The sequence below is a fragment of the Perca flavescens genome, chromosome 19, assembly GCF_004354835.1.
Source record: "Perca flavescens isolate YP-PL-M2 chromosome 19, PFLA_1.0, whole genome shotgun sequence".
Taxonomy (NCBI): domain Eukaryota; kingdom Metazoa; phylum Chordata; class Actinopteri; order Perciformes; family Percidae; genus Perca; species Perca flavescens.
In genome coordinates, this window is record NC_041349.1 from 31,009,615 (window position 1) to 31,037,240 (window position 27,626).

The 27,626-nt window shown below is 42.7% G+C and overlaps 1 protein-coding gene across 2 annotated transcripts in view; it reads right to left on the reverse strand.

The window, feature by feature from the left end:
• afap1 (actin filament associated protein 1) overlaps positions 1–27,626 on the reverse strand; it is an 89,370-nt gene that overhangs the window by 2,876 nt on the left and 58,868 nt on the right. Inside the window, exons 7-13 of one of the 2 annotated variants that reach the window (XM_028564071.1) lie at positions 26,688–26,774; positions 24,175–24,247; positions 18,062–18,214; positions 15,075–15,286; positions 14,536–14,681; positions 14,069–14,183; positions 2,341–2,470 (exon numbers count right to left, since the gene is read on the reverse strand). In XM_028564071.1, coding sequence (XP_028419872.1) covers positions 2,341–2,470; positions 14,069–14,183; positions 14,536–14,681; positions 15,075–15,286; positions 18,062–18,214; positions 24,175–24,247; positions 26,688–26,774 — 916 coding nt within the window. Of the gene's footprint in view, positions 1–2,340; positions 2,471–14,068; positions 14,184–14,535; positions 14,682–15,074; positions 15,287–18,061; positions 18,215–24,174; positions 24,251–26,687; positions 26,775–27,626 lie in introns of both variants that reach the window. The other variant, XM_028564070.1, reaches the window with a different exon arrangement.

A 27,626-nucleotide genomic window follows, 5' to 3' on the forward strand; every position in this document is an offset into this window, starting at 1 on the left:
CTGTTTATGAAATGTCATAAAGTCGTAATTATACACGGCTCTGCAAAGCCGTCTGCTCTACTGATCTCAGGTGAACAGTCAGCCGCTCTCTCTCTCCCCTCTGAGGCTGAACAACTGGAACATGAAAACCGCACTCGTGAAATATGACAGAGCAGTTTATTGGAAAATAGCGTTAGGCACCCTGACTTTGATAAATTTACTGTTTATCAGACCCCAGATGAGACAAGAAGCTAACATTAACAAACGCTGTGGTCCCTCTGATGCCACCGATGTGTTGCCCATTTGATTTGTATACCCTCCTGTTTTTACCTCTTATGAGTTTCTCCTAATGTCAGCAATTGATTTTTAATACAGCGGTAGGAGATGCGGTGTAAAAAAAACAAAAAGACGCTGTATTCCTCCGACACGCTGTATTAACGTTACTGTTTAAAATGCTTTCCAGGTTAGTGGGGATGCATGTGTGTGTTTTGAGAAATATCTTTATACTGCATTAAGGCTATATATTTTTTTTTTATTTGTTATTTATATATTGCATTGCCATTACCTGTTTTCCCAGTTTTCATACATACAGAAGTTTAGTTTGCTAAATATATCAAATTTTTTTAGTTGGATATTGGATGTGAAAAGAAGAAAATGGTTCTTCCATAACATTGCACTTGAAATATGTGTTAATTTCCCACACCAGGAGTAATTTATAGTTTGATTTTATAGCAATCGATTATCTGTTCAAAAACTTTTCTATGTTCTATGCAAAATGTAAAATTTTCTATTAAAGAAAAGAAAATAAATATTTGTGTGTGCTGTAAACTGGTTAGAAAAAATGAAATCGGTATTGGCTGGTCAAACTATAAAAAAAAAAAAAAAAAATCGGAAATCGGAATCGGCCAAGAAAGTTGTAATCGTTGCATCTTTAGTATTTTGTAAATCTTTTAATCTGGAAAACACTTTGTGCTCAATGCTTGAATCAATGCTATTATTAGTATTATTATCTTCTTACAGCAGCAGCACACAAGCTAGCCCTCAGCTGTGTGTCTGCATGTCATGTGACTGCTGTCTGGCCAGGCGTGGCAATGCCTGGAGAGTCTAGAGGTTCACATCAACAGTTTGAGTAATCATTAAAGCGCTTGCCTTTGTTTTCTTGTTTCTTAGCGCGTCAAGTTTCTTTTAGCAATGTCGCCACATCCACACATCTCAGTGTTAGTTAACTTATTTAACTTGGTGAGGAAAAAGGGTTAATATTACTACTAGGAATCATTTCCAAAATATGAAAAATGAGACTCATGCTTTGATGGACTTAAATTAGCTACATTGCAAATATGCAATCAAGGTTCTGAAAATGGTGGTTATTTAAAACGTAATTGTTTAAAGTTAAACTTAAATAGATTTCAGAAGGAATTTAATACTGGCACTGGCAATGTCTTACTAGAACTATTTAATGAAAGAGCAGAGACAAGCTAAGGCCTTATTGAATGCTTTGCCCAACCTTGAGGATGTGAGCTCTGGACTCATGTGTGATGGTGCATTGCCTGTCTGACAAGAAAAGATTTTGCAGGACAAGACCAACACATGCAGGAAAAGGAGAGCATCAGGGCACTGGTAAGAAACCCACTGAACTCTCAGCCACAGGCCTAAGCATTTCTTCATTACACCAGGAGTGTGCCTTCCCTTCCTGGAAAATACACTGAGGGTAACCATCCAGCATCTGGGTGTGTATGTGCATGCATGTGAACTTTGCTCATGAGAGTTCACTCAATCAAACTGTCGCTGACAGTTTCAAATTCAATATACTTGGTGAATTTGGAGGAATGACAAGCTACACAAGCGGTTACAACCCTGCTCGTTCACACATTAGGCAAAAAAATACTATTGAAAAACCACAAGGATTAACAGGACCGTATTTCACCCTCGCCCAGCGATCTGGGCTTCTGCTATCGCGTCGGTTTGAGCGTTACCTCAACGTTGGCAGGAGGTTCCAGTCTGGCCCACGTGCGTCACATGGATTTTCTCGAGGGTAGCATAGCTTTTAGGTTTTGGAGTTATTTACTCCCCCCTATTTAAACCAACTGTAATTTGGACATCTTGTATTTTCCAAACTGCTGTGGAGCAATCAGCGGTGGTGAGGAGGCTGGGGAGCCAGACACACGGTCTGATACTTTACCAGAACTGACTACTCTCACAAGTTACCATTTTAATGACTTTTCAATTTTGATTTGAGAAGAATTTACAGAAAGTTTACTTTCTGTCCTACTTTTTACTGCATTAGTATGATAAGCTCTTGTGATGTCAACACTTTATTCACCCGATGAAAATAATGTGAACTCTCTTTTTGTTGCTACTTACTGGAGCTGTTGCGTTTCAGGGATGCTGTCCCATTGGTTCCATTGACTCCATTCTTCTTTGGCTGGTTCTTTGGCTCGGCCTTCTGTTTGGATGCCGTCCCATTGGGCCCTGTTCCCTTCTTTCCTTTCAGCTGATTGGAAAAGAACAAGGAGGAAGAAGACTTTTGAAATATCTCAGAAACGTAAATACTGTATAAAAATGAAATACATATAAAATTGTACCATAACAAACCTATAAACATGATGGATATGGTGCTCTTTGAATGACTATAGTTTTGTATTCCACTTATTTACAGTCTACAGAACACTTATACGTATAACCTTGTATAATAATAAACATATAACTATTATGTACATACAAGTTGTTGAAATTGTACATAAATGTATATAAAAAGCAACAATGACCAAAATACAACGTATGTACATAATAGTTCTATGTTTATTGTATACATTGTATATATATATATATATTTTTATATTTGTTCAGTATAATCCCGTTATAACACACATGTGTATGCCAATTCATCACGTAGAAGGGCACTTGGAGAGCGCAGACCCTTGCCATGGCATGTCCTATCTCACAATGTTAATGCAGTGGGAATCTTCCCAGTTGGGCGATTATTCTGACACCACATGAACGCAACGCAAACGCCCTATCTCGCAATGGTAACGAAAGTTAAAAATGATTTCTTTCCTCCCTTTGGTTCGGACCCGCTCCAACATGTAATGGCTTCTTCCTTAGCCCATGCTACACCCTTCCACCACTAAAAAAGCTAATACCTGTGTAATAAGCTATTATGTATTATTAAAGTTAATTTACATCTTAATTTAGTATTTTCCTTCTTATTCAAATAAGATGGCTTCCTCATGCCGTAGTTATTTTTTTGTTTAACACTTGGGTATAGTATAGCAAACGTATTAGCAAACAATTGCCAATTACACATCCAAAAAAACACAAAGCTAATTCTGTTGTAGTCCTGTTGGTGTTCTCCTGACATTCTCTCTCCTTTTAGCTCTGGTTTTTTCTCTACCAACCTCTGAGAAAATGATCTGTCTCTTCAGCTGCTAAATGCTATGTTCATCAGCTAGTCTCTGACTGTGTGTGTCTGCTGTTTGCTGCTGAGCAGGGAGTGAACAGTGGCTTTATCACAGCTTTTTAGCTGAATTTCTGAGTCTATTGTTTTTATATGAGGGGTTGTGTTCTTGCTTTTTCATTAGGATTGTCCTTTCAAAGATGAAACTACTTTGGAAAAACTGAATAAGGGATGGTTATCAGAGTATAACTCAAAATGCTACATTATCATGACACCTTGCCCACAATGACAATGGTTTAATTACATAAACCATGTACATTTTCAATATTGCTAATGCACATTACATATTCAACAACTGAATATATAATTACAGTGGTTATCCTTCTTGAATTTGATTGTAATAAGACTTAAAAAATAAATTAAAAAATATTCTTCTAACCCAACGTATCCAAGCAACAGGGATCTATAGTTAAAACACTCTTTTCAGGCGGCCGCACGCAGTCTGTTGTACACCTCATTGGATGAAAATCTACTTCGTATAGTCGAGCTGTACTTTGTGGTGTCGGAGGTCATGTTAACACCCCTCGGCCACGCCACACACACGCCATCAAAGAGGGGGTGGGGAGGAGGTGGAGCAACACGCAACACAATGTGGCGACTATGTGGCTCTCAGAACACGGCTGTAAAAATATAAATTACACACACAGCTGACACTCACTATGTAGGAGAGGAATGACAACCACACTCAAACAGTCCAGACTTACACCCACAACACAAAGAAACAAAGTGTGTTATTACGGTTTAAGTATAGTGTTTCTTGCAGGCTTTTTCTGCGTTTGTAATTATTGTGTGTATTGCGTGTCAGAGTGGGTGATAAAAGACTGGCAATAGGACTTAGTATATAGAACATAGTGTTTGAATCATCTGCTTCAAAGCAACGAGATAAGAAAGACACCCTCTTCTCCTTATCATCCACGACAATGTTATTTGGCTTAATTCAGTCTTTAGCACAAACCCTTTTGTGTATCAGGTAGAGGTGTTGAAATTAATCAAATAATCGATGCATCGGGATGCGGACATGGACAATGCTGCATCGATGCAGTGGCCCACCATAATCGATTATAACGCAATGACATCGCTCGTTAAATTTCCGGCCGCGGCATAAACATTCAAATGAAAAATAACATTCTCAGTAGCCTAGCTAACCAGTTTCTCTCACACACACACACACACACACACACACATAAACAAACAAACAAACACACACGCAAAACGGCTGAGCGGAGACACAAGGAGGACAGTGGAGAGGATCGCAAAAAATAGGTGGTGAGCAGCGCGGCTGGTAAGTTCAGTTAATTTTAATGGACTCGCTGTGCTGTGGGCAGTGACGCGTTGCATCCGTGCTCTACCTACAATGAAGAGCAGCGTAGCCTACATCTACCCCTAAACTTTGTCAGAGACCAGAGACCCAAATGGGCCTCTGTGTCTGTCAGTCTGAATGAGATACTACCATATCAGCAGAGCAATAACACGCACAGCAGACTATATTACAACTCTCCAAATTTGGGAGAACACAGATGAGGAGTGAGGCCTATATTTTGAATGTGCACAAAGTTGTAAACATGAGCAGAAATCTGATGAAACACATCTGAGCTATTGAAGTCCAGGGGTTTATAAATGAATTAAAATGATGTATGATTCACATGAATAAGTGTCACATGCACATTTAAAGAGATTTACTTCCCCAACAAAAGACGCAAAAGAGAAGGAAGAATCTCAGCAGAGATAACGTTAAATCAGAAAAAGTTGATCTACTAGAGAATAGTTTAAAGTAATACAAGAATGCCTGAGGGCCTTATTTTTCTATATTTTCAATTGTTTTCAGCATAAATTGATGTAGAAAAGGGTAGAAATAGGTGCATAAAAATTCAGTGTTTAATGCTCAAAATTATAGGTCTCCTCACAAAATCTGGAAACAAAACCTATCCCATAACATAACATAACCAATGCAGATACTGGGAAACTTTTGGTCACTATTGTGCTTCTCTAACCTCTGTGCAGCTCTAAATGTAACTGTAAATAATTCGTTAAATGTTTCATAAAATGAACAAATAGTCTTTCTTTTCCCAAAAAAATTACATACGGTAAGTGGGGCACAGAGGACGAGGGCCAAACATTACTGGGCCTTGGCACAAAAAAAGTTTGAGAAAGGCTGTGATATGACACATGCACAAAATGAGCCATGCTGTGTCTTTTGTCTTGCTGTTGGTATTTTTCAGTCTATTTTCTGCTGCACCTTGTGGTGGGGAAAGGCCTTGATTGAAGAATGAATTTCCCTCACTGCCTAATCTAATGAGGTTTGGTCTTTGGCCACCAGTCCCCCTGGTGTCCAAAAAAATGGTTATTTCTATTTATTTAGTTTTAAAGGATTAGAATGTATGTAAATCAGTGGTTCTCATTGTTTAGAATTTCAGTGGTCCTAGTAGATCCCTTTGGTAGACCAATGTTAATTTAACTTTGGGTCCCTGGTCCCTACACTGAGAACCACTGGTGTGTGTGTGTGTGTGTGTGTGTGGTAGTAGTAGTAGTAAAGAGAGATAATGGGAGAAGGAAGTTTGTGTGAGGTGGACCTGGTCACCACAGACCCATATCTTCTCAGTTGCTGCTACTGTCATGTCTCTTCATGTGGCACATTATGTTTGGCACATTGTATTACCTTGTAGTGACCCATACAATGTGTAATCAAATGATGACTGATTAACAGTAATGTAAAAGTTAAATGCCCTAATACCTGTTGATACTACAATAATGCAAAGTTTGCAGTTTTGCACATATCATGTAAGACTCGATTTTTCCATTTCTTTCCACAAAACTCTCCAGAAAGTGCCATTTAATGGTTTATTTTTCAAAAACAAATCCTGGGGGGCTTCTCCGTGAACCATCACCTTATCGTGGTGGAGAGGTTTGTGTGTCTCTGTGAACCTGAGGGCTGTGTTGTCTGGAGCTTTGTGCTCCTGGTAGGGTCTCCCAAGGCAAAGTGGTCTCAGGTGAGGGGCCAGACAAAGAATGGTTCAAAAACCCCAATGAAGAAGCAAGGTAGAGATGGAGTGACCCTGCCCGGAGGAAGCCCGGGGCCCCCGTCTGGAGCCAGGCCCAGACGGCGGGCTCGTCGGCGAGCGCCTGGTGGCCGGGTTTGCCACGGAGCCCGGCAGGGCACAGCCCGAACAAGCTACGTGGCTCCCATCTCTCCAGCCCATGGGCCCACCACCTGTGGGAGGAACCGTTGGGGTCGGGTGCGATGCCACATGGGTGGCAGTGAAGGTCAGGGGCCTCGACGGACCAGACCCGGGCGGCAGACGCTGGCTCTGGGGACGTGGAACGTCACCTCTCTGTGGGGAAGGAGCCGGAACTGGTGCGGGAGGTGGAGCGCTACCGGTTAGATCTGGTGGGGCTTACCTCTCACGCACAGTCTCGGTTCTGGAACCATACTCCTGGATAGGGGTTGGACTCTTTTCTTCTCCGGAGTTGCCCAGGGTGTGAGGCGCCCGGGCGGGTGTGGGGATACTCACAAGCCCCGGCTGAGCGCCGCTGTGTTGGAGTTTACCCGGTGGACGAGAGGGTCGCCTCCCCACGCCTGCGGGTTGTGGGGGGAAAACTCTGACTGTTGTTTGTGCATATGCACCAAACAGGAGTTCGGAGTATTCGGCCTTCTTGGAGACCTTGACTGGAGTCCTGCATGGGGCTCCAGTGGGGACTCCATTGTTCTGCTGGGGGACTTCAACGCACACGTGGGCAATGATGGAGACACCTGAGAGGCGTGATTGGGAGGAACGGCCTCCCTGATCTAAACCAGAGTGGTTGTTTGTTGTTGGACTTCTGTGCTAGTCATGGATTGTCTATAACGAACACCATGTTCGAACATAGGGATGCTCATAAGTGTACCTGGTACCAGAGCACCCTAGGCCAAGGTCAATGATCGATTTCATAATCGTTTCATCTGATCTGAGGCCGTATGTTTTGGACACGGGTGAAGAGAGGGGCAGAGCTGTCAACCGATCACCATCTGGTGGTGAGTTGGGTCAGGGGGTGGGGAAGACTCTGGACAGACCTGGTAAGCCCAAACGTGTAGTGCGGGTAAATTGGGAACGTCTGGAGGAGGCCCCTGTCCGACAGACTTTCAACTCACACCTCCGGGCGGAGCTTTTCGTGCATCCCTGTGGAGGCTGGGGGCATTGAACCCGAGTGGACAATGTTCAAAGTTTCCATTGCTGAAGCTGCGGCGAGGAGCTGTGGTCTTAGGATCTTAGGTGCCTCAAGGGGCGGTAACCCACGAACACCGTGGTGGACACCAGTGGTCAGGGAAGCCGTCCGACTGAAGAAGGAGTCCTTCCGGGATATGTTATCTCGGAGGACTCCGGAGGCAGTTGCAGGGTACCGGAAGGGCCCGAAGGGCTGCAGCCTCTGCCGTGAAAGAGGCAAAGCAGCGGGTGTGGGAGAAGTTTGGAGAAGACATGGAGAAGGACTTTCGGTCGGCACCAAAGTGTTTCTGGAAAACTGTTCGCCACCTCAGGGGGGGAAGGGGAACCATCCAAGCTGTGTACAGTAAGGATGGGACACTGTTGACCTCCACTGAGGAGGTAATAGGGCGGTGGAGGGAGCACTTTGAGGAACTCCTGAATCCGACTAATACGCCCTCTATGTTAGAGGCAGAGCTGGAGGATAGCGGGGGATTGTCGCCGATTTCCCAGGCGGAAGTCACTGATGTAGTCAAACAACTACACAGTGGCAAAGCCCCGGGATTGATGAGATCCGTCCAGAAATGCTCAAGGCTCTGGGTGTGGAGGGGTTGTCCTGGTTGACACGCCTCTTCAACATTGCGTGGAAGTCTGGGACGGTGCCAAAGGAGTGGCAGACTGGGGTGGTGGTTCCTCTTTAAAAAAGGGGGACCAGAGGGTGTGTGCCAATTATAGGGGTATCACACTTCTCAGCCTCCCTGGTAAAGTCTACTCCAAGGTGCTGGAAAGGAGGGTTCGGCCGATAGTCGAACCTCGGGTTGAGGAGGAACAATGCGGATTCCGTCCTGGTCGTGGAGCGGCGGACCAGCTCTTCACTCTCGCAAGGATCCTGGAGGGAGCCTGGGAGTATGCCCAACCGGGTCTACATGTGTTTTGTGGATTTGGAGAAGGCGTATGACCGGGTCCCCGGGAGATACTGTGGGAGGTGCTGCGGGGGAGGGGGGTGGGGGTCTCTACCAGGGCCATCCAATCTCTGTATGACCAAAGTGAGAGCTGTGTCCGGGTTCTCGGTAGTAAGTCGGACTCGTTTCAGGTGAGGGTTGGCCTCCGCCAGGGCTGCGCTTTGTCACCAATCCTGTTTGTAATATTTATGGACAGGATATCGAGGCGTAGTCGGGTGGGGGGGGTTGCAGTTTGGTGGGCTGGGGATCTCATCGCTGCTCTTTGCAGATGATGTGGTCCTGATGGCATCATCGGCCTGCGACCTTCAGCACTCACTGGATCGGTTCGCAACCGAGTGTGAAGCGGTTGGGATGAGGATCAGCACCTCTAAATCGGAGGCCATGGTTCTCAGCAGGAAACCGATGGAATGCCTTCTCCAGGTAGGGAATGAGTCCTTACCCCAAGTGAAGGAGTTCAAGTACCTTGGGGTTTTGTTCGCGAGTGAGGGGACAATGGAGCGGGAGATTGGTCGGAGAATCGGCGCAGCGGGTGCGGTATTGCATTCAATCTATCGCACTGCGTTGTGACGAAAAGAGAGCTGAGCCAGAAGGCAAAGCTCTCGATCTACGGGTCAGTTTTCGTTCCTACCCTCACCTATGGTCATGAAGGCTGGGTCATGACCGAAAGAACGAGATCCAGGGTACAAGCGGCGAAATGGGTTTCCTCAGGAGGGTGGCTGGCGTCTCCCTTAGAGATAGGGTGAGAAGCTCAGTCATCCGTGAGGAGCTCGGAGTAGAGCCGCTGCTCCTTTGCGTCGAAAGGAGCCAGTTGAGGTGGTTCGGGCATCTGGTAAGGATGCCCCCTGGGCGCCTCCCTAGGGAGGTGTTCCAGGCACGTCCAGCTGGGAGGAGGCCTCGGGAAGACCCAGGACTAGGTGGAGGGATTATATCTCCAACCTGGCCTGGGAACGCTCGGGATCCCCAGTCGGAGCTGGTTAATGTTGCTCGGGAAAGGGAAGTTTGGGGTCCCCTGCTGGAGCTGCTCCCCCCGCGACCCGACACCGGATAAGCGGACGAAGATGGATGGATGGAAATCCTGGGGGGGCTTACACCCGGACCCCCCTAGGGAGAGCCCCCCCCCACATAACAAATAGCAATTTTAACTCTGACAGTAATGATGCTGAATGACCAGAAGAAATTTGCTTTGTACGCAGCAAAATTTGAGGACTTTGCTGTAGCTGGTGACTGATTTTCGTTTTCGTGTTTGAGCTGCGTTTCCTGGACTAACAGCTAACTGTAAGTTGGATTTCTGTGTTTGCTTAACTGAAGATAACGTCCTGCTGCACGTCCACATGAGCCCGCAACTTTTTTTTTTTTTTTTTTTCCCTCTTTAAGTGGAAACTGATAGACAAACTGGTAAAGGGGTAGTTGTGTGTAATATCATTTGAAGAAATATTGCAGTTAGCATATTTGAAGGGTGTGATTTGTGTTATGTTTTTTTTGTTATTCAATCTAACGGCTAAATGTTATTTATACTTTTAAGTTATTGTTCAGTAAACAGTACCTTTTTTGTTAAAGAGTTGTCTGGGGTCAGTTATTCCAATACAGCACAATATATTTGCAGGTTACAAGTAGAGATGGTCCGATACCATTTTTTGCTTCCCGATACCGATTCCGATACCTGAACATGCGTATCGGCCGATACTGAGTACCGATCCGATACCAGTGTGTCATATATTTTATTATGTTTTAGCAACTTTATACTACTATCCCTGTATGGATGTGATATGATTTCTATCTTTGTTGTCGGTCTGGCTCAGGTTAAACTCTTTGTGAAACATGAACAAACACAGAACTTTCTTTTATTCTCCAGTTTGACAGTCAGTTATAACGGAAAACGAACATAAATAAACTACTTTAACGTAGATTTTCTTTAGGGCTTTATTACGTGGTATCGGATCGGTGCATAAACTCCAGTACTTCCCGATACCGATACCAGCGTTTAAGGCAGTATCGGAGCCTCGGACCATCTCTAGTTAAAAGTAGGGTGGTATATGACTTATCCAAAATAGGTAAACCTTCGTGGTAGCTACCTTAAAGAAATGAACCCTAACACCTCATCATTCCAGTCTGAAGTTACATATTGCAGCTTGGGCATTGCACTTGACAATGCAAGTTTGTCAAGTCAAATATCCTATATGGCTTTAATAGAAAAATGTATTTTGAAGCATCGTGATGCATCAAGATATCAAATCGAATCGCTGACCTGATAATCGTAATCGAATCGGGAGATCAGTGAAGATTCACACCTCTAGTATCAGGTATCGGGGGCGATCAGAATCCGCTCTTAAAAGTTTGACTGGAACATGTCTATTTGGAGCTGAAGTGCATGATGTGTGTTTCCATAGACTGGACATGGTAATGATTTCAGGCCCAGTCATGGTGATAATCAAATTCCTAAGAACTACAGCAGAGGGGGAACACACATGCTGATGGGAAAGAGAGGTGGAAACATCAACACCTTATCTAAGGAGTCCCTGCATGCTCCTGCAGGATTAATAAACAGAATGTCCTCTTTCCCTCAGCCAAGTACCTCTCACTTTCACTTGTTCACAGTGGAACTACTCCTTTGGGATACACAAATCTTTCAGCTCCAGTGTTCCCCCTAGGAAATGTGTTAGCAGAGGTGTTAAGCATCACTACTCTTTTTGTCAACACATTTTGATGAGAACTGATTGCTGATGCAAATGACACAGACTTACTGACATTAAAGCTGCAATAGCTCACTGTTTTGGTTTTCTGGTGAACAGCAAGTGTACTCTACCTGCTCGGTGCCAAACAGCACACACAGTTAGCGGCTAGCTGGTGAACATAGGGGAGCATTTAGCAGCTAAAGAGACATATTTCTTAGGAGTTGGTGGAGCTGAAAGGAGAGGGACTATTGGGACTATTATTCATCAGGTGGACACAAACATGACTCCAAATGGAAGAACATTTTATGTAGGCAAATATTTTCTGACAACTTATACAGCTACAACAAATGAAGTTGATAATATGGTGATTGTAGGTACTCTGGCCACCCACAGTACACTGCAGAGTCATTTTTTCTGTGTGCTTCATACAGTGTGTTTCCCAGACAGCATAAGCACTGATTAACGATCACATTTTACTTTGAAGTCTGACCATATCTCAAACTGTATATATTGTGTATCAGCTCCTAATGGAAATTAGTCTATATGATGTTATCACATAGTGAAATATTCAAATCAAATACTCCCACGTTTTAATGGCTACACTATTCCACCAAATGGAAATATTCTGGATATTTGGTGCATTATTTTAGACACACTGAGGGGCTGGTGCACCATAATTATGATATTGTATGTGTCCTGATATTACAAATATGTGACTGTCCAAATTAAACCAATGCCCGAATCTTGCAGCGAAGAGAGCCGTTTCTCAAGATGTTGGGACGTTTCCCCTCACATGTGTGGCAGAGGATGTCTAGACATATGATGCTGGCTTTGTGAACAAATCTTCATTCATAATCCATGGTGCACTTAGTGAGGAAGATCCCTCTTTCTCTCCCTCCCCTCCTGAAGCTGCCCGTGGTTCTGTATCACCTCCCAAACACTAATTCGACCATGGCAGAAGAGTTCCTTTAAACATTTATAGGCCTATTAATTATATGCTGTTGTTCTTGTTCATGTCATGTCAAGTCATAATATTTTAGTGCTTCCATCAAAATCACAGCGCATGACTTTTACAAAGTCATACAGAGAAATCTTGTTGGAGAAGAAAGGACTTTTTCTTAAGTTCACATCATTTTCTGAGTTATCAATCCATTAAGGAACATTAAAAAAATCCATAACTGAATATTATCTGATCATTAACTGTAAATTATACATATAGATGTTGACAAAAGGAAATACACTTAAATTATACACACAACACGGTGAATTATAGACCAAGTGTAGAAAAGGCAAACAGTGAGGGTTAGGGAGCAGAGTGTTAGTCACCTGAGCAGTGGCTTTAGTTTTAGTATCAGCAGTGAGGAACTTAGAAGAGATTTTAGAAACAGGGCTTTTGTAGTGACTGGCAGAGGTGGAGGAGGAAGAAGTAGAAGAGGAAGACTTGGGAGGAAGGCGAGTGTCCTGCTTTGGCGAGGGCATGTTCTCATAGAGCTCAGTGTTCTCATAGTGCAGCTCCTCTTTCAGCTGGCGCCCCCCTGTGCTGGGACGGGAGTACTGCGCCTCCGGGTCCTGGGTTAGACCGGACAGGCATGCAAGCAAGCAGAGAGAGGGTGGGAGAGGAGAGGAGAAAGTAGAGGAGAGACATAATACATAACAGAAATAAAAAGCTCAAAGGAGGTGAGAAAGGGAGAGATGATAGCAGTGTAAAGTTAGTAAAACTACTCTGCCATAGCAAATGTCATTCAATATAAGACTAGATGCTACATGTAATGTAGTAAGTCTAGTATGATGTAATAAATAAATCATACTAGGGGTGGGTGATATGGGTTGTTTCCCCAAGCAAACAGAGTTTGAGAATGGAAACGCAGAGAGTGGAAGGTGAGGGACATCTGGCGTGTCAGTAGCCTGGTTGACACCAGACCCTTCTCAGCTGTAACTGAGAGTGGGTCTGGAAAAGGTTCATTGACAGTTCATTTCCAGAGGGGCGTCACCAACGGACGCCACTCAAATGCCTCTGGGCGCATTGGATAGTCCTTCAACCAATCAGAGCAACGATCTGGGTGACGCTTTTCACATCCACTAAAAAAAATTTGATTTTGGTTTTTGGTGTGGTCCCTCCAAACCCTACTTTCTCCTTGCAGGTGTTGCATATTGCAAACGTGTTATCTTCTGCACACGCGCTGAAGAATTCCCAAACAGCTGACGTGTTGCAGGTTAATTCACGACGTTCCCGACATGTGGGAGAATAGCGCGGACACGCGCTTCACACCGCGAGCGGGTACGCGCCACACACGGCGGAAAGTTTAGAGAAAGGAAAAAGAGACTGTGCTGTGTGCCTGTGTCTTTGAGAATTGTAACTCGTATAGTGTCAGTTAATTGTAGAGTTGACCGGCATGAAATCGGCATATGTCAGACTGACCTGCAGTTCGCTGAGCACGTGAAGCACGGCTTCGGTAGCCGTCATGTTGAATGTAAACAAAAAGCTGCTCGCCGTCGCTGCGCTATCGTCGTCACGTAAAGCCCGCCTCAGCGGTTGTGATTGGTGTAAAGCCCGCCTCAGCGGTTGTGATTGGTGTAAAGCCCGCCTCAGCGGTTGTGACTGGTGTAAAGCCCGCCTCAGCAGTTGTGATTGGTGCCTCAATTTTGTGAACATTGGAAATGGGTTTGATGGGCTTTTCGCTAGACTGACTTGCAGAGCAAATCTCAAATTTGCCGGAAGTTCGTCAGGGTTTACCCAGGCTAGCGTGTCAGGCAATTATCATGGAAATGTACTTCTGTTGATCCAGACTATGTATGTGTATCAGCTATGAGCAGGTGAGTTCTTACCATTCCGTTAATGGGCACATCATCATAGTGCAGAGCCATACCAGTGGGGCAGGCGTAGCCGTTGACTGGGTTGTCCAGGTACGGGTTAGGAGAGACTGCACGCTTACTGGTGAAACTGGGAGGAGAAAACATAAAGGTTCATTCAAAAGAATGCAAATTTCTTTAATAAAGAACTTCTAAAACCTCAGACTGTCTACCACAGCGCTCAAACAAACACAGTAGCTGGTGACTACACGGTAAACTACACTGTACATGGAGCAATAACAGCAGTAACGGCAAGACTTGGTTCTAATAAGGGCTGAATATTCAGCATCTACATCACATTTTACACAACTGTGACAGTCACAAGGACAATGAAGCCATGGAAAAAAGCAAGGTTCACTATATGAACCATTTTAATGCTAAAGAGAACAAAAGCTTGTCAGGTTTACGTTTTGATCAGTAGAGGAAAAGTGTGCGTCCCTCACCAGAAGGACTGCTTGGCCAGCTGGATGACATTGGCGGTGGTCTCGACGTCAATGTAGTCGTAGTGCAGGGTGGCAGGGTCTGTGGTGGAGCCCGTCTCAGCCAGTAAAATCCCCAACCAGCGCCCCATCTCCTCAGAGGACGAGGCCTGGAGGAAAACACAGATTGGCCAAACCAAAGTTGATAATATTAATAATAAGCATCTTATAAGGCCCTTATTACCTATTAACTAACGATTATTACAAGGACCTTAATACAAAGCGTTACCCAGTTTTCTATTTCATCTTTAACTTTAAATTATACACATTTCTTCAAATTTAGAGCTATTTTGGTTTGTAGGAACTGGCCACTTATTACACACTAGTATAGAATAATGATAATAATAATAATAATAATAATAATAATATATTCCCTAGAATTTCGGCCTCAGTTAATGGTTGACAGTGGAGTGTTAGTAGCTGACTTTAACACAGGAGTACACATCTCCTCCTATACAGAATTAAATAGACCATCCCAACAGGATTCTCTGAATACAGCTCACCTCCAGGACAGCGACCTCCTGGCCGTTACGCAGCAGGCGGAAGGCAAAGGGGTGTTTGTGATCCAGGCCGGGGCTGACCTCGCAGCCTCCGAGGGGCAGTGAGGCGATGTGGCTCTTCAGGTCGTCTCGGTCCTTATGAAGGAGCAACTGGTTGTCTTTCAGGCGGCACCAGCGCTCCCTCCAACGGTTATTGGACAACACGTTCAGGTAACCTGTCCAGCAGAGCAAATACAGTCAGAAAAACAAAGTCAGAAAGAACTCATTCATTTAACAATATTAATCTCTGTTTATAACATGATTTATGGGTGCCATTTTTCAGCAGTAGCTGCCCAATGTATTGTATTGTATGGTTTACTGGTCCACCTTTCCCAACTGCCTACCCACGCAGTCCCTTTCAGGGAAGTTATGCATGCACATATAGTACAGGCATTATGCAACATGACCCCACATAAATTGCAACAGCAACTCTTTCAACTGACCGTTTCATACAAGTCTCCTCTATCAGATATAAAAGTCCTAAGAGATCTGAGTGGTGGAAAATATAAAAAATACTGTAATCAGTGTTCAACTTTCCCACTAACAGATATCACCATGAAACTTCCCCAGCTGATTATTTACATTGACAATTATTTTTTGTATTACAAGTTTTGGTTAAGACGGCAGGCAAAATTATGGGAACACCTGCACCCCTTAACCTGCAGGAGCTTTTTAATTATGCAACAATCAGGCAGGCTAAGATCATCCTATCTGATAACTCTCATGTGTTGTTTTCGGAGTTTGAGTTATTGAACTCAGGAATGAGGTACAGGGTTCCTCTTTGCAAATATAATAGGTATAAGCACTCATTTGTTCCTCTCGCAGTTAAGCTCATAAATGAGCAGCACTAAATGTATGACCATGAATTCTATTAATGTAAATTTGTGACTGAATGTATGTATGGATAGGACTGAAGGAATTACTGCATTTTTATAATGGATTGTAAGTATATTTATATTTCCAAATGGATACATTTTTTATACTGCCTTTTTAGAAAATGGTAACTTGTAATTTTGCACAGCTACTTGAGTAGCCTTTATGTTTAATGTCTAACTGTTTTAACCCTGTGTTTGATGTGTGTCTATGTTACTCTTGCAGCAATTTCTCTCTGTCCAAAACGAATTTCTCCTTTGGGAGACTAATAAAAAGACTTTGACTTTCTCAACTTTTATGCAGAATTATGCAAATCAGACAAATTATCTAATTAAATGTGCTAATTTGCATAAATAAAATTGTTTCTTAACCATACCCTCGCTCCACTTTTTTGCTTAATAAACATTTGTCAGATTTTCTGTAGCATTATGTGGGAGATTAAGCTTAATTATTCACCCTTTATTTCTTCACAAAATGCTTGTACTAATACTGAAAGTGATGTGGCACGTGTGCATTGCACAACAGCATTGCACAACAGCCTGTATTGTACATTGTTGTCTTCTGTGGCACTATGAATCTATTAAACCACATTTGTGATCTTCAACTTTTGCATTTTTACAAAGTAGCCTCTCAAGGCGTGATTGCTGCCCTGAACAGTCACTGCTTGGGCCATTTTGAACTCTGGGACCAAATTATTAAAATTCACTTGCTGTTTTTCCCAGTTATCACAGTAAAGGGATTAGTATGCTTTAGACCAGAGGGCCCCAAACTTCTTTTCACCACAGACCATTTTGAATTCGTGTGGAGCAGCCAACTGGATGCGTGTCATTGGCAAGTTTAATTGTTCTTCCCACCCCATCAGTAGATAAAGTTAGACAGGAAGTCCACATGCCTGTGCACAAATCATGGAAGTCTTAGCTGGGGTGTTTCTATTTATCATCCTAACACACAATAAGCCCAAAAAAACTAAACTAAACAGAAACCATTTATATTTGATTGTGGTTATACAGATAGATCACTCAGCAACACAGATTCCATGTACTGTTGAATAAATGGGGTTGACGACTACTTTAATTTCAAATCAGGGTTTTATTGTTGGGGACGTGGCAGGGAGTCAAGAAGAAAAATGCAGCGCAGACTGCGCCAAGTTTAAGTTAATTACTATGAAAATAGCCTCTAAAGTTATATGATTGCTATTGAGTTCTTTTTGGCTGGTTGCAAATAATCAGAGGCCTGTTACTGGTCCACATCCCAGGGGGTGGGAACCTCTGCTTCAAACACCTTCTCTTCAGTGTTGCCAGCTATTTATAATTGAAAGCAACTAGCACTATCTTAATAAGATAATGTCATATTGCTGACGTCATCCCGTCACATTAGCATAGCACTTAGTGGCTGTAATACCATTATTCCTGTACAAGGTGCGATTTTCCGAGGGGGATGCATAGGATTCTGCCTCTGTTGATCAGTGCTACTTCACCAATAGACCATGACTGTATTATGTACCTAAAATAGAAGTATTTTAAACTAAGTAAAGCGCTGTAACGTGAACAGTCTATATAGTGCCATAGAACAATAAAATCCGAGCAGCAGTTGCTGGTTGTATTTAGCTGCTACAGCGCTCCGGGACGCCGGCTACCAGCAGCAGCTGTTTAGCTGCCAATAGGTGACTGTGAGCCGGCTACAGGCACCGCCAGATGACGGTCCTTTCAGGGGCCGTGGTAGTGGAGTTTAGCCAGAAAATGTTGTGCTATTTCATTTGGAGATTATTTTACATTGAATATTGAAGTTCATAAATAAAGTGTTTTGGCATGGCTGGTCGAGTGGCTCTATATCCATGGTATTGGAAAGGAGATTTAATTCTTGCATGTTTTGTTGTGCATGATCAAACCTGCACCCTGTCCCCATGTATACATTAAATTGCATTAAGGCCGAGGTCTTCAGTGGAGATCAGCCCTGCCTTTGACTGTAGTCATTGGGAACATGTAGAAACGCGTTTTCCTTAAGACTTGGTTTGATGACACATTTGTTTGAAGCATACAGAGACCTTAAGGATAACAACTTTAATGTCTTTGTCTTACCACATGTGGGTACGTCTTCTTCTGCTGAAGAGGTCTGCTCATCTGTGGACGGTTTCTTTTTACCAAGACCGATGATTTTAGTGATCTTCTTCCCTGCTCCCTTCCCCACCGTCCCAGTCTTCTGCTCCGACTTTGAGTTCTTCTTTCCTTTTCCTAAGAGAGAGACTGAGATTCTGAATTTAATTCATAACTTATTTAAGTTATGAAAGGGAAATTAATAAAACACTGTGTAGTAATGTCTTTCTTGAAGGACCCCTGCAGACTTAATGTGCTCCACCGTCATTATCTAAACATGGGAAACTACTAAGAGATATGTTACGTGTTCATTTATGTTGATTCAATTATGTTTGGATGCTTTTGTAATACTGTATGAATATAAAGAGCAACTGTACATTCTAAAACAAACCATGAGATCAGTTGCATTCAGTTTAATCAGACCATTGTGGGTTCTAAAGCTCTTTGTTGGTGAATTAGGTTCAGTTTGGAATCCAGCATCCCCACTGGTCTGGACTAGTTTCTTTCCAAAAAGAGAAACAAGAGAAAGAAAGAGAGGTGAATGACTGTGCACATTCTGCTGGAAGGAGGTTCTAAGATGATATGTCTGTGTGTGTGTGTGTGTGTGTGTGTGTGTGTGTGTGTGTGTGTGTGTGTGTGTGTGGAAATAGCTTCTTCTACTTGGCTTACTTGTATAGAGACTGTGACAAGACGTATGAAATGTGAATGTATGAGAGAGAACCAAAGTGAGAAAATGAAAGACAGAAGAAGAGAGAAGAAAGAAAGTGTTGGTCAAAAATGTGATTGCAAACTTAACAGATAACTGATGTCAAAATGCCAAGACGGCTAACACTGAGTGTCTGGAGTGAGTGATTCTAGACACATGAACACAGAAATAACTAGTAATGAATAGCAGTCCAAAATTATATGGTAATGATTTTAAAAATGTAAAAAAAAAAAAAACAGAAGTGTATGTATTTTTATATTCAAAAAGATGCGTAAACTTCTGTTTTAAAATGTTTTCCTCATGTCCAGTAGGCAACTGCCTTAATTAATAGGAAGCTGTCTGCACTCTATTTCAGTCACAGGGTTTTTTTTCTCAGAATAGAGAAAGTATACAAACACACAATGCAAGCCTGAAGTGAAAGCAGACAGACACGCAGATCTTTCAAACATTTAAAAAAGGAGGAATTATTCGGTTTCCCTTCAGGAGATGACGAGGAGGAAAACTGTGATTGGGTAAATTTCTTCCTAGTAAATCTGTTTTTTTTGTTTGCAGCCATGGAATGTGGCTGATTAAGCAGACAAGAGGGTTTCAGACTCGATGAGGGAATGACTGAAGTAAGACCAGGTGGCTGTGGCTCAGGAGGTACAACGGTCTTCCACTAAGGAACGTGAAGGTCGGTGGGTGGTTCAATCCCTGGCCCCTGCAGTCTACATGTCAAAGTGAACCCCAAAACTGGCAGTGTTCTATGAATTTTTGTCCCTCCCCAGTTGATGCAGGTACTGTAGCACCTTGTATGGTAGCACTGAGTGGTCGCCAAGACTAAAAAAAGCCCTTTATAACTGCAGTCCATTTGCCATGTTTATTTCACTTTATGTTTACTGGATGACAATAAAAGGTAGCAGAGATGTCTAGCTTAGAACTTTAAGTGATCAAAAAATAAGCTCACATAGCTAATAATAATAATAAGTGTTCTTATTCAGATTGACATCATGTGACAGATCTTACGTGGTCTAATGATGTAACGATTAACCAGTACGCATCAGAAAACACACACGAAGAGTCAGAGATACAGTTTTGTCAATATACAACCACAGATCCAAACCAAATTCTGTCAAATTGGTAAAAAAGCAATGTCTGACAAAAACCCCAATCTCTTCTACCACACACAATGCTGCTTGAAAGATTGGATTTACAGTCTGCAAAACGTGTAGCTGTACCACAAATCCAGCTATTAATTTAGGAAGGCAAGGTGGACACTGGTGGGAAACTTTTAAGCTAGCATTAGCTGCTAACGCTACTTATTGCACACTATAACTGAAACCATAAGCTTTTGTATTTATTAGGGTTGCTGAAGTTACCACATTGATTTATTATTATTATTCATACTGACTCTGGAAACAAGGTAAACAATACCCAGTCAGCAGTATTTCAGTGAAAAATTGCCCTTTCTTTGGGATCTATACATTTCTACATGTAACAGGCCAGAAAGGTCAAGACATCCCTGGAGAAGAACTCAACAATTTTATATGATTAAATTCAGCTCATCTGGGAGGTCGTTACTGATCCCATTTCTACACTCCCCATAGTTTCACAGCAATGACACATAAACATGTCAGAGTCCATGAATCACATCTCTGTGCTAACTCCTTAAAACCCAACTGGATTTCAAAATTAACTGCTAGTGGGAAATCTGTTTCAGACATTATGTTGGAAAAATGAACTAATCTTAACAAGGAAAAAAAAAATAGGTGTTACATTTTAGTTGACAATCCAAACAACTGAGCTGACAAGTAAAATGAAATTTCTCTCCCCACAGAATTTTGCCTGCTGAGCAAACAAACAGTTACTAATCAGAGACTATTTCATCCGTATCTCTTTGTTTTGGCGTCTGGTTCAGCAAGGGAAGACCATCTCAGTGTACAACCCATGTTAAAGGAATCCAGCAGCTGCAATATCTCAGGATTCAGAACTGGGTCCAAGTTGAGAACAATTCAAGATGTCCTACCCCTCATTTAAATTAACTATTGGTCTTGTGCTTTCGGGCTGAAATTAATGGTATTTACAACACAGCACTGGGTGACTGCAGTGTTTTATGAAGGGGATTTCCATCTATAAAAAAAACCTAACCATTCACATATGTTGAAACATCATACAAATTTGATTAAAAAAATCTCAACTTATGGTCCAATAACTAGCTTTGTAAGCTTTCAACTATATCATGCAATCTTCGTATTTTGGTTATTTGTGCTGAAGATTGATTAGATGAGAATGTATAATACATTTGAAAGCGCTGAAATTCACGGATGAAGATTGTATGATACAGTTTAAAGTTCAGAAAATTGCTGATAAGGGACGTATAATACAGTTAACCGGATGCAGCAGAGGATGTATGACCTGGAGCAGCTGAAGAAGTTCAACCTGTCAAAGACAATGATGGTTCACCTCTACACTGCCATCATTGAGTCCATCCTCACCTGCTCCATGACCATCTGGTACTCTGCTGCCTCTGCTAAGCACAAGGGCAGACTGAGTATCATCCGCTCTGCTGAGAAGGTGATTGGCTACAATCTCCTGTATCTCCAGGACCTGTACGCCTCCAGGATGCCGACGCCGGCAGGAAAGATCGGGACCGATCCCTCCCTTGACACATTTTTTTTCAAACACTCCCAGGGTCTGAAATTAACACTCGCCAGACCTGCACGACAGACAAAAGTCCACAGCGGTCCGTGGCGAGGATGTCTGAGCCTGTCTGCACTCATCCCCCTGTGAGGTGTCAGCTGGTTGTCTGCCTGGCATACTCTCTGTGTAGGACGGTCGATTACACCCGCCTCTTCTCATTAGAGTGGCAATGTGTCACAGAGCTCTCTGCTGTGAGCACCGTCCAGCAGAGAGCCACGAGCACAAAAAAAGAGCAGCTTAAAATGCAACTTTCTAGTGCAAAATTAGCACTAGCACGTTAACTAACAGTTAAGAAATAGATTGTTTAGCCTATTTTTCTTTTATCATGCAAAACATTTTGAATAACTTTTTAATTTCTGTTTTAATAATATTCCTTAACGGATAGTACAACATTGTACAAACAAAATTCTTATTGTTCCTTAACGGTTAAACGGTTAATCATTAACTTCCATCAGCAGGACTTGCAACCCCAAGCAGAAAGTTTTATGTGATGTATGTACACAATTAAATATTTTATATATGCTTGCCCGGTGGACTTTTTAATCTACCTGCCAACTTGGCGAGTCAAAAAGTTAATTTCGGACACTGAACACTCCCCTCTGGCAGGAGGCTGCGGTTTATCAGAACCAAAACATCACGTCTCAAGGAGTGTTTTTTCCTGACTACAGGGGGCCTTATCAACAAGGCCCAGGACCCCCACTAACGCAGTCGCTTCCTTAGTTCCCTACTTGGTAATAAATCCTTTGCTGATTCTGAGTTAAAAGCTTTGAAAAAAAAGCAAGTAAGTGGACCTTGAATTGTGATTTTCTGAAACTCCAATTATTACTGATGCCACTATATCAGACACTATATCAGCCTGCCATGATTGGCTACTATATGTAGCCAATCACCTTCTCAGCAGAGCGGATGATACGCACAGGTCTCCGGGAGAGCCCCGTGCAGCCTGATTCTGCACGATGCAGCTTTCAGCGCCAGCCGGGTGTATGAAATCAGAGGGGAGTTGACTGCTGGAAGTAAAGAGGTTTGCCGCTGGTGATATTCCTTTGGCGCTGGCTAAAACCTCTTTGGGGGGGCGCCTAACATTTCTTGACGACACAACAGATGCTACAATATTACATTTTCAGAATATGTGTTAGATAGAGATAACACATTACCAATCTATTCCTTAGAAGTTCATATTTTAAGTGTGTATGATTTATTTTGGACCACACAGATGGTAAGCCTCTCTTTGGTGGTCTAAACATAAATACATGGCTGTTACTGTCTCATTTAGCGCCTCAGCTTGTTTTACGGGAAGGTCATTTTCTTTCATAAAAGGTGGAACTTTTCTGACGGTAGTAGAAGCGAGGCGGACTGCTTCTGCTTTCCAACGCAGTGGAAAACGCTGCAACATTTTTTAATGTAATTCCCTTGAATTACATTAAAAAATGTTGCAGGGTTTTCCACACACTGTTTTATTGACACTCCATGTCCTTACATGAGTGAGTTTAGTAACCGACATCTTTCCTGTTGCCTCTACATGTTCCCTTATCCATGGTCGCTGTTGTTGCTCATTTTAAAAGGACAATTCCAGCGCAAAATGAACCTAGGGGTTAATAGCATATGTGTACCGAGTCGAACGTTCTCTGGGATCTGTTTTCATGCTAATCGAATGAGTCTCTAGCTTTAAACAAGCTCTGCAAACGTAATACGTCTCCATAACAGCAGGCGGCGCTAATGTTGCCCAAAAAATGAAAAAGTTTGTTTTCTCCGGAAATTCAAAGCCAGACCATCATGGTGGCTGGTTCAGAATACGATCTCATATTGTACTAAAATAGTTCACTGAAACATGTTTCTGAAAACATTTTAAGCAAAAAATAGGCCATGCAGTTGCTGAATCTGTCTTCATTTCAGCTCATTAAACATTAAAAGATTTTCATCAGATTTTGAGAGACTCTAGTCACGCTCATTCTGCTCGCCATTTCCGGGTGAGTCCCGACTGCCCTGTCTCCGACTGCACGGTGAGAACCATTCTCTTAGACATTTGAAGACATTTGAAGACATTATAACTTTGTAAGTGTACAGACATAAAGATGGTTTATAAAGACATGTTTACATGCGGGCACCATCTTGGAAAATAGTCATGAGCAGTTGACTCACGAACGCTGTGTTTGAGCTATGTTACTGGTTACTGGTTGCACGCCGTTCGTCGTTCGACTGGCTGTGACTGTTTAATAAACTGTCTGTACACTTACAAAGTTCTCAATGCTTCAGTTTACATGTAGGGACACTCATTATGCTACCGTTGAAGTGTGGTGCTATTTTGAGCCTTGTTAGTGGTATAAAATAGCGATTTACCATCTGCCCCAAAAGCTAGCGTTAGCAGCTAACCACCCGTTTGCGGAGCTTGTTTAAAGCTAGAGATGCATTTGATTAGCATGAAAACAGATCCCAGAGAACGTTTGACTCGGTACACATATGTTATTAACCCCTAGGTTCATTTTGCGCTGGAATTGTCCTTTAATTGCCCAGTATTTCTTGTGAGTTTAATTAACCATAAATCTTCATTTTGTACACACCAGAAAGTTTTCCCACAAGAGTCCTTTTGGTATTCATCACAAAAACAAAACACTCTCATGAACTGGAAGCAACTGACTTACATCTGTTAGCAACATATGTTTATTTCCAAGTAAATATTAAAGATTATGAGTTTATTGCTGCTGTGGAGTCTTACCTTGGTCCTTGCAGTCGCTGTGTCCGTTCTCATGAGGGGCTTCACCGTCGGAGCTCGGTCTGTCACACGATGCCTTCTGGCAGTTAGGGAGACCATACAGAAGAAGAATGGATGCACAAGAAGGTACAAAGTGAACAAAACTGTACTTTCCAGAAAAAAGACTAACGGAATAATGCACACAGCTGTCCAATTACATTCTACATTGTAAAAACCCGTAAGACCATCTGCAACATGTTATAGATGAATAATTAGGCGAGGCTGTGTTTGCTGTGCCAAGTTGGGAGCAGTTTGTCATTAAGGAGCCTCTGATAGAACTCATTTTCCACCATTAAACATACAGGCACACACATATGCAGCTGGTACGCTATGTCTGCAGCGGTATGTTACCTCCTTTTCCCAATGAAAAACCAATAAGACAGTGTTTTCCCTTCAGCCAAACAGAATATATTCAGTTTTTCCCACCCCAGCCCTTTGTGGGGATGCACCAATTCTGGGCCAATGCTGATGTTTAAAATAACAATTTGGCCGATACCGTTTTTGTTATTATTTTTTCCCCTTTTGTTACTGAGAAACGAAGAAATCATTATAAGAAATAGGCTAACTGAAGTGTGTTAAAGTCATCACAAATCTTTCAGTACTACAAAATATTTTGTTACAAATAAAAAGTAAATGTAAAAGCCATTACAAAAGCAATAAAATAATATATTATCTTTAGAGAGAGTAACACTGCAGTGAAGCTAAGCATACTCACACGAGCTAGCAGCTCATGCATGTGTGTGGAGGTTGTAGATTTTGGGGAGACAGACGTCTCTGACTGGGCAGTGTGTAGGCTTGAACAGCTGGTCACCTAACGCGATGAACTCCATCACCTCGTTAGTAATCCATTCAGATTTGACGCTGTCCGTGGGGGTTTTTCCCCCCCCTTTTCTCAATGCTGTGGTCTCCCCGACACGGTGGAATACTCCCACATGGCCCACATTTTCTTTTACTGTAAATAAACGGCACCCTTTGACCTCTTATGTTATACGTCAGCGTCGTGTCCAGTCAGTGGCTTCTTCGAATCAGCAGCTGCAGTAGCAGCATATGCTAGCAGACTGTTGTCCGCAAAACAACACACAAACATTTGCCACTGCCGTCGGTGAATGCCATCTTATTTGCCAATATGCCGATGGCAGTCAACGAGGTGAATTTACCGATGTCCTGTCAATGCATTGGTGCATGTCTAGCCCTTTGTCTTGAGAACTAACTGAAAAAAACCCAACCTGGACCAGAGGAGAGGACCAGGCAAAGGTATTAGGAGAGAAGGTGCACTTTACAAACTAAAATTTGTCTTGTGTGCCTTGCTCTAAACATTAAAGGGTGACAATACTGTTGTAGATTTTCATCTCATTCCTCGTTGTCAGAGTGTGATTACGAAATCACACATGTTAACGATTACTAGCCACAGCTGATATACAGTAATGTGCTGCTCGCAATATTTCTCATTTCAAGAGACATTCAGCTCCAGCTGTACCAGAATGTTTTGTTTGCATTGCTTTTTGCTACAAAAACAGAGCAGGAAAGGAAAAGGATTTGAGTTTAGCAAATCTGGCCAACCTGGAGCCACATCCAAGATGGAACCAGCCATAGGAACCATATCCTACTACAGAAAAAATCATTTATGGGAATGTACAACTTAAGATACAAAAACAAGTGAAAAAAAAAAAATCACTGCAGACCCTCAACACCCTCTCTTTCCTGAATATGAACTTCTGCCATCAGTCAGAAGAGTCCGTGTGCCGAGATGTAAAACAAACTTAAGTTATCTTTTATCCCAATGAGTATCAAGCTGCTGAACTCAAATAGGAAATATTAGCACAACAGAGCAAAAGTGCAATAGATACACCAGCACTTTTTGCACTTTAATTATTACAGTCACTTTTTAAGATGGCATATTTTCTGTACAGTCATGTGTAGGGCTGGGTGATGTGGAGAAAATTAGGTATCACGATATTATTGACCAAAACCCTCGATATCGACCTTGCGGCTATATTCTAGGGTTGAGAATTGGGGCTTTAACAAAATATCTTCACACTTAGATTTTAGAAAAATAATCATCAGTAATGTGGACATAATGTCTAAATGGGAAAAAGGCAAATAATAGAACAGCTAGAACAGTCTGGTAAGTTCAGAAAAGGACATCACTTTACTGTAATGCAGCCTTAAAACCAGTAAAAGACTACTGACTTAAGACTGATTTATGTCATATCACAATATGACGATATCTAGTCTCATATCAAGATATCGATATAATATCGATATATTGCCCAGCCCTAGTCATGTGTCCTTCCTTTATGTCCTAAGATGCTTCGTTGATCTTATGTTATCTGCTGTGATCTTATGTTTATGTTTTTATGTTGATTTTAGAATGTTTTTTCTGTTCTGCACTATGCCCAAGACAAATTTCCCCTTGGGGACAATAAAGTGTATTCTATTCTATTCTAAGATTCTGATCAGTGTATGTGTGTGTTTACCTTTTCCAGTTCAGGTTTGTGCACTGGTGATCCAGATCCAGCTCCATCCAGGTCTACACCCCCATTAACACACACCTCTCTCATCACCTGGAAAACACAAGTCAATACAGCCATTAGCTTATGAGGCTAACGGAAAGTCCCACTCATCCTGATCACCCTGTCTAACCGTGATCAGAAGACATGGGTGGATCAGGAGGGTTCCTCCCAATCACGCCTCCAGGTGTCTCCATCATTGCCCACGGGTGAAGTCCCCCAGCAGAACAATGGAGTCCCCACTGAGCCCCATCCCTATTTAAAAATCCTAAAATATTTCCTCACACCATTGCCACATAATTAAGCAGCTGATTGCTTCAGCCTGGGAGGCATGCCTGGGGTAATGCAGGCCACATGTACACATGTGCTCAACTCCACTCCCTCCTCTCTCATATCCCATCATGCTACTGAATGGAAGCCAAGGGATCATAAGGCAATACAGAGCATGCAGTGGAGAACCTACAGGAGGCAAAGAGCAAGCATGCATTTGAGGCAGGGGCCGATGGAGGGGCGGGGGTGTCTGCTACACACATTAGACACCACAGTGTGCATGGAATCCTTATTGCAATAAGGTCTAGTAGGGGGGAATGAGATCTGCAGGTCTCTGGACGGGGCGCCAGTGTGCATTACCGTGACCTCACTGGATCTGGCAACGCAGCATCAGATCGGCCAATCAGAGGCGTGTGGCAGTGACAGAGCTGTGTGGAGATGAGTGGTGGGCAGCGACACACACACGCACGCAAGCACGCACGCCATCTCCACAAGCATTTTGAAGCATCTCTTGCCGTGCAGAGCTCCTCAGCTCATTGGTTTTGGCTCGGAGGGAGCATAATTGGGTTTTGCGGTGGAAATGACAGACTGTGGCTCCATGGGTTTGGCTCAGAGAGCAGCTCAGAGGCCGGAGAG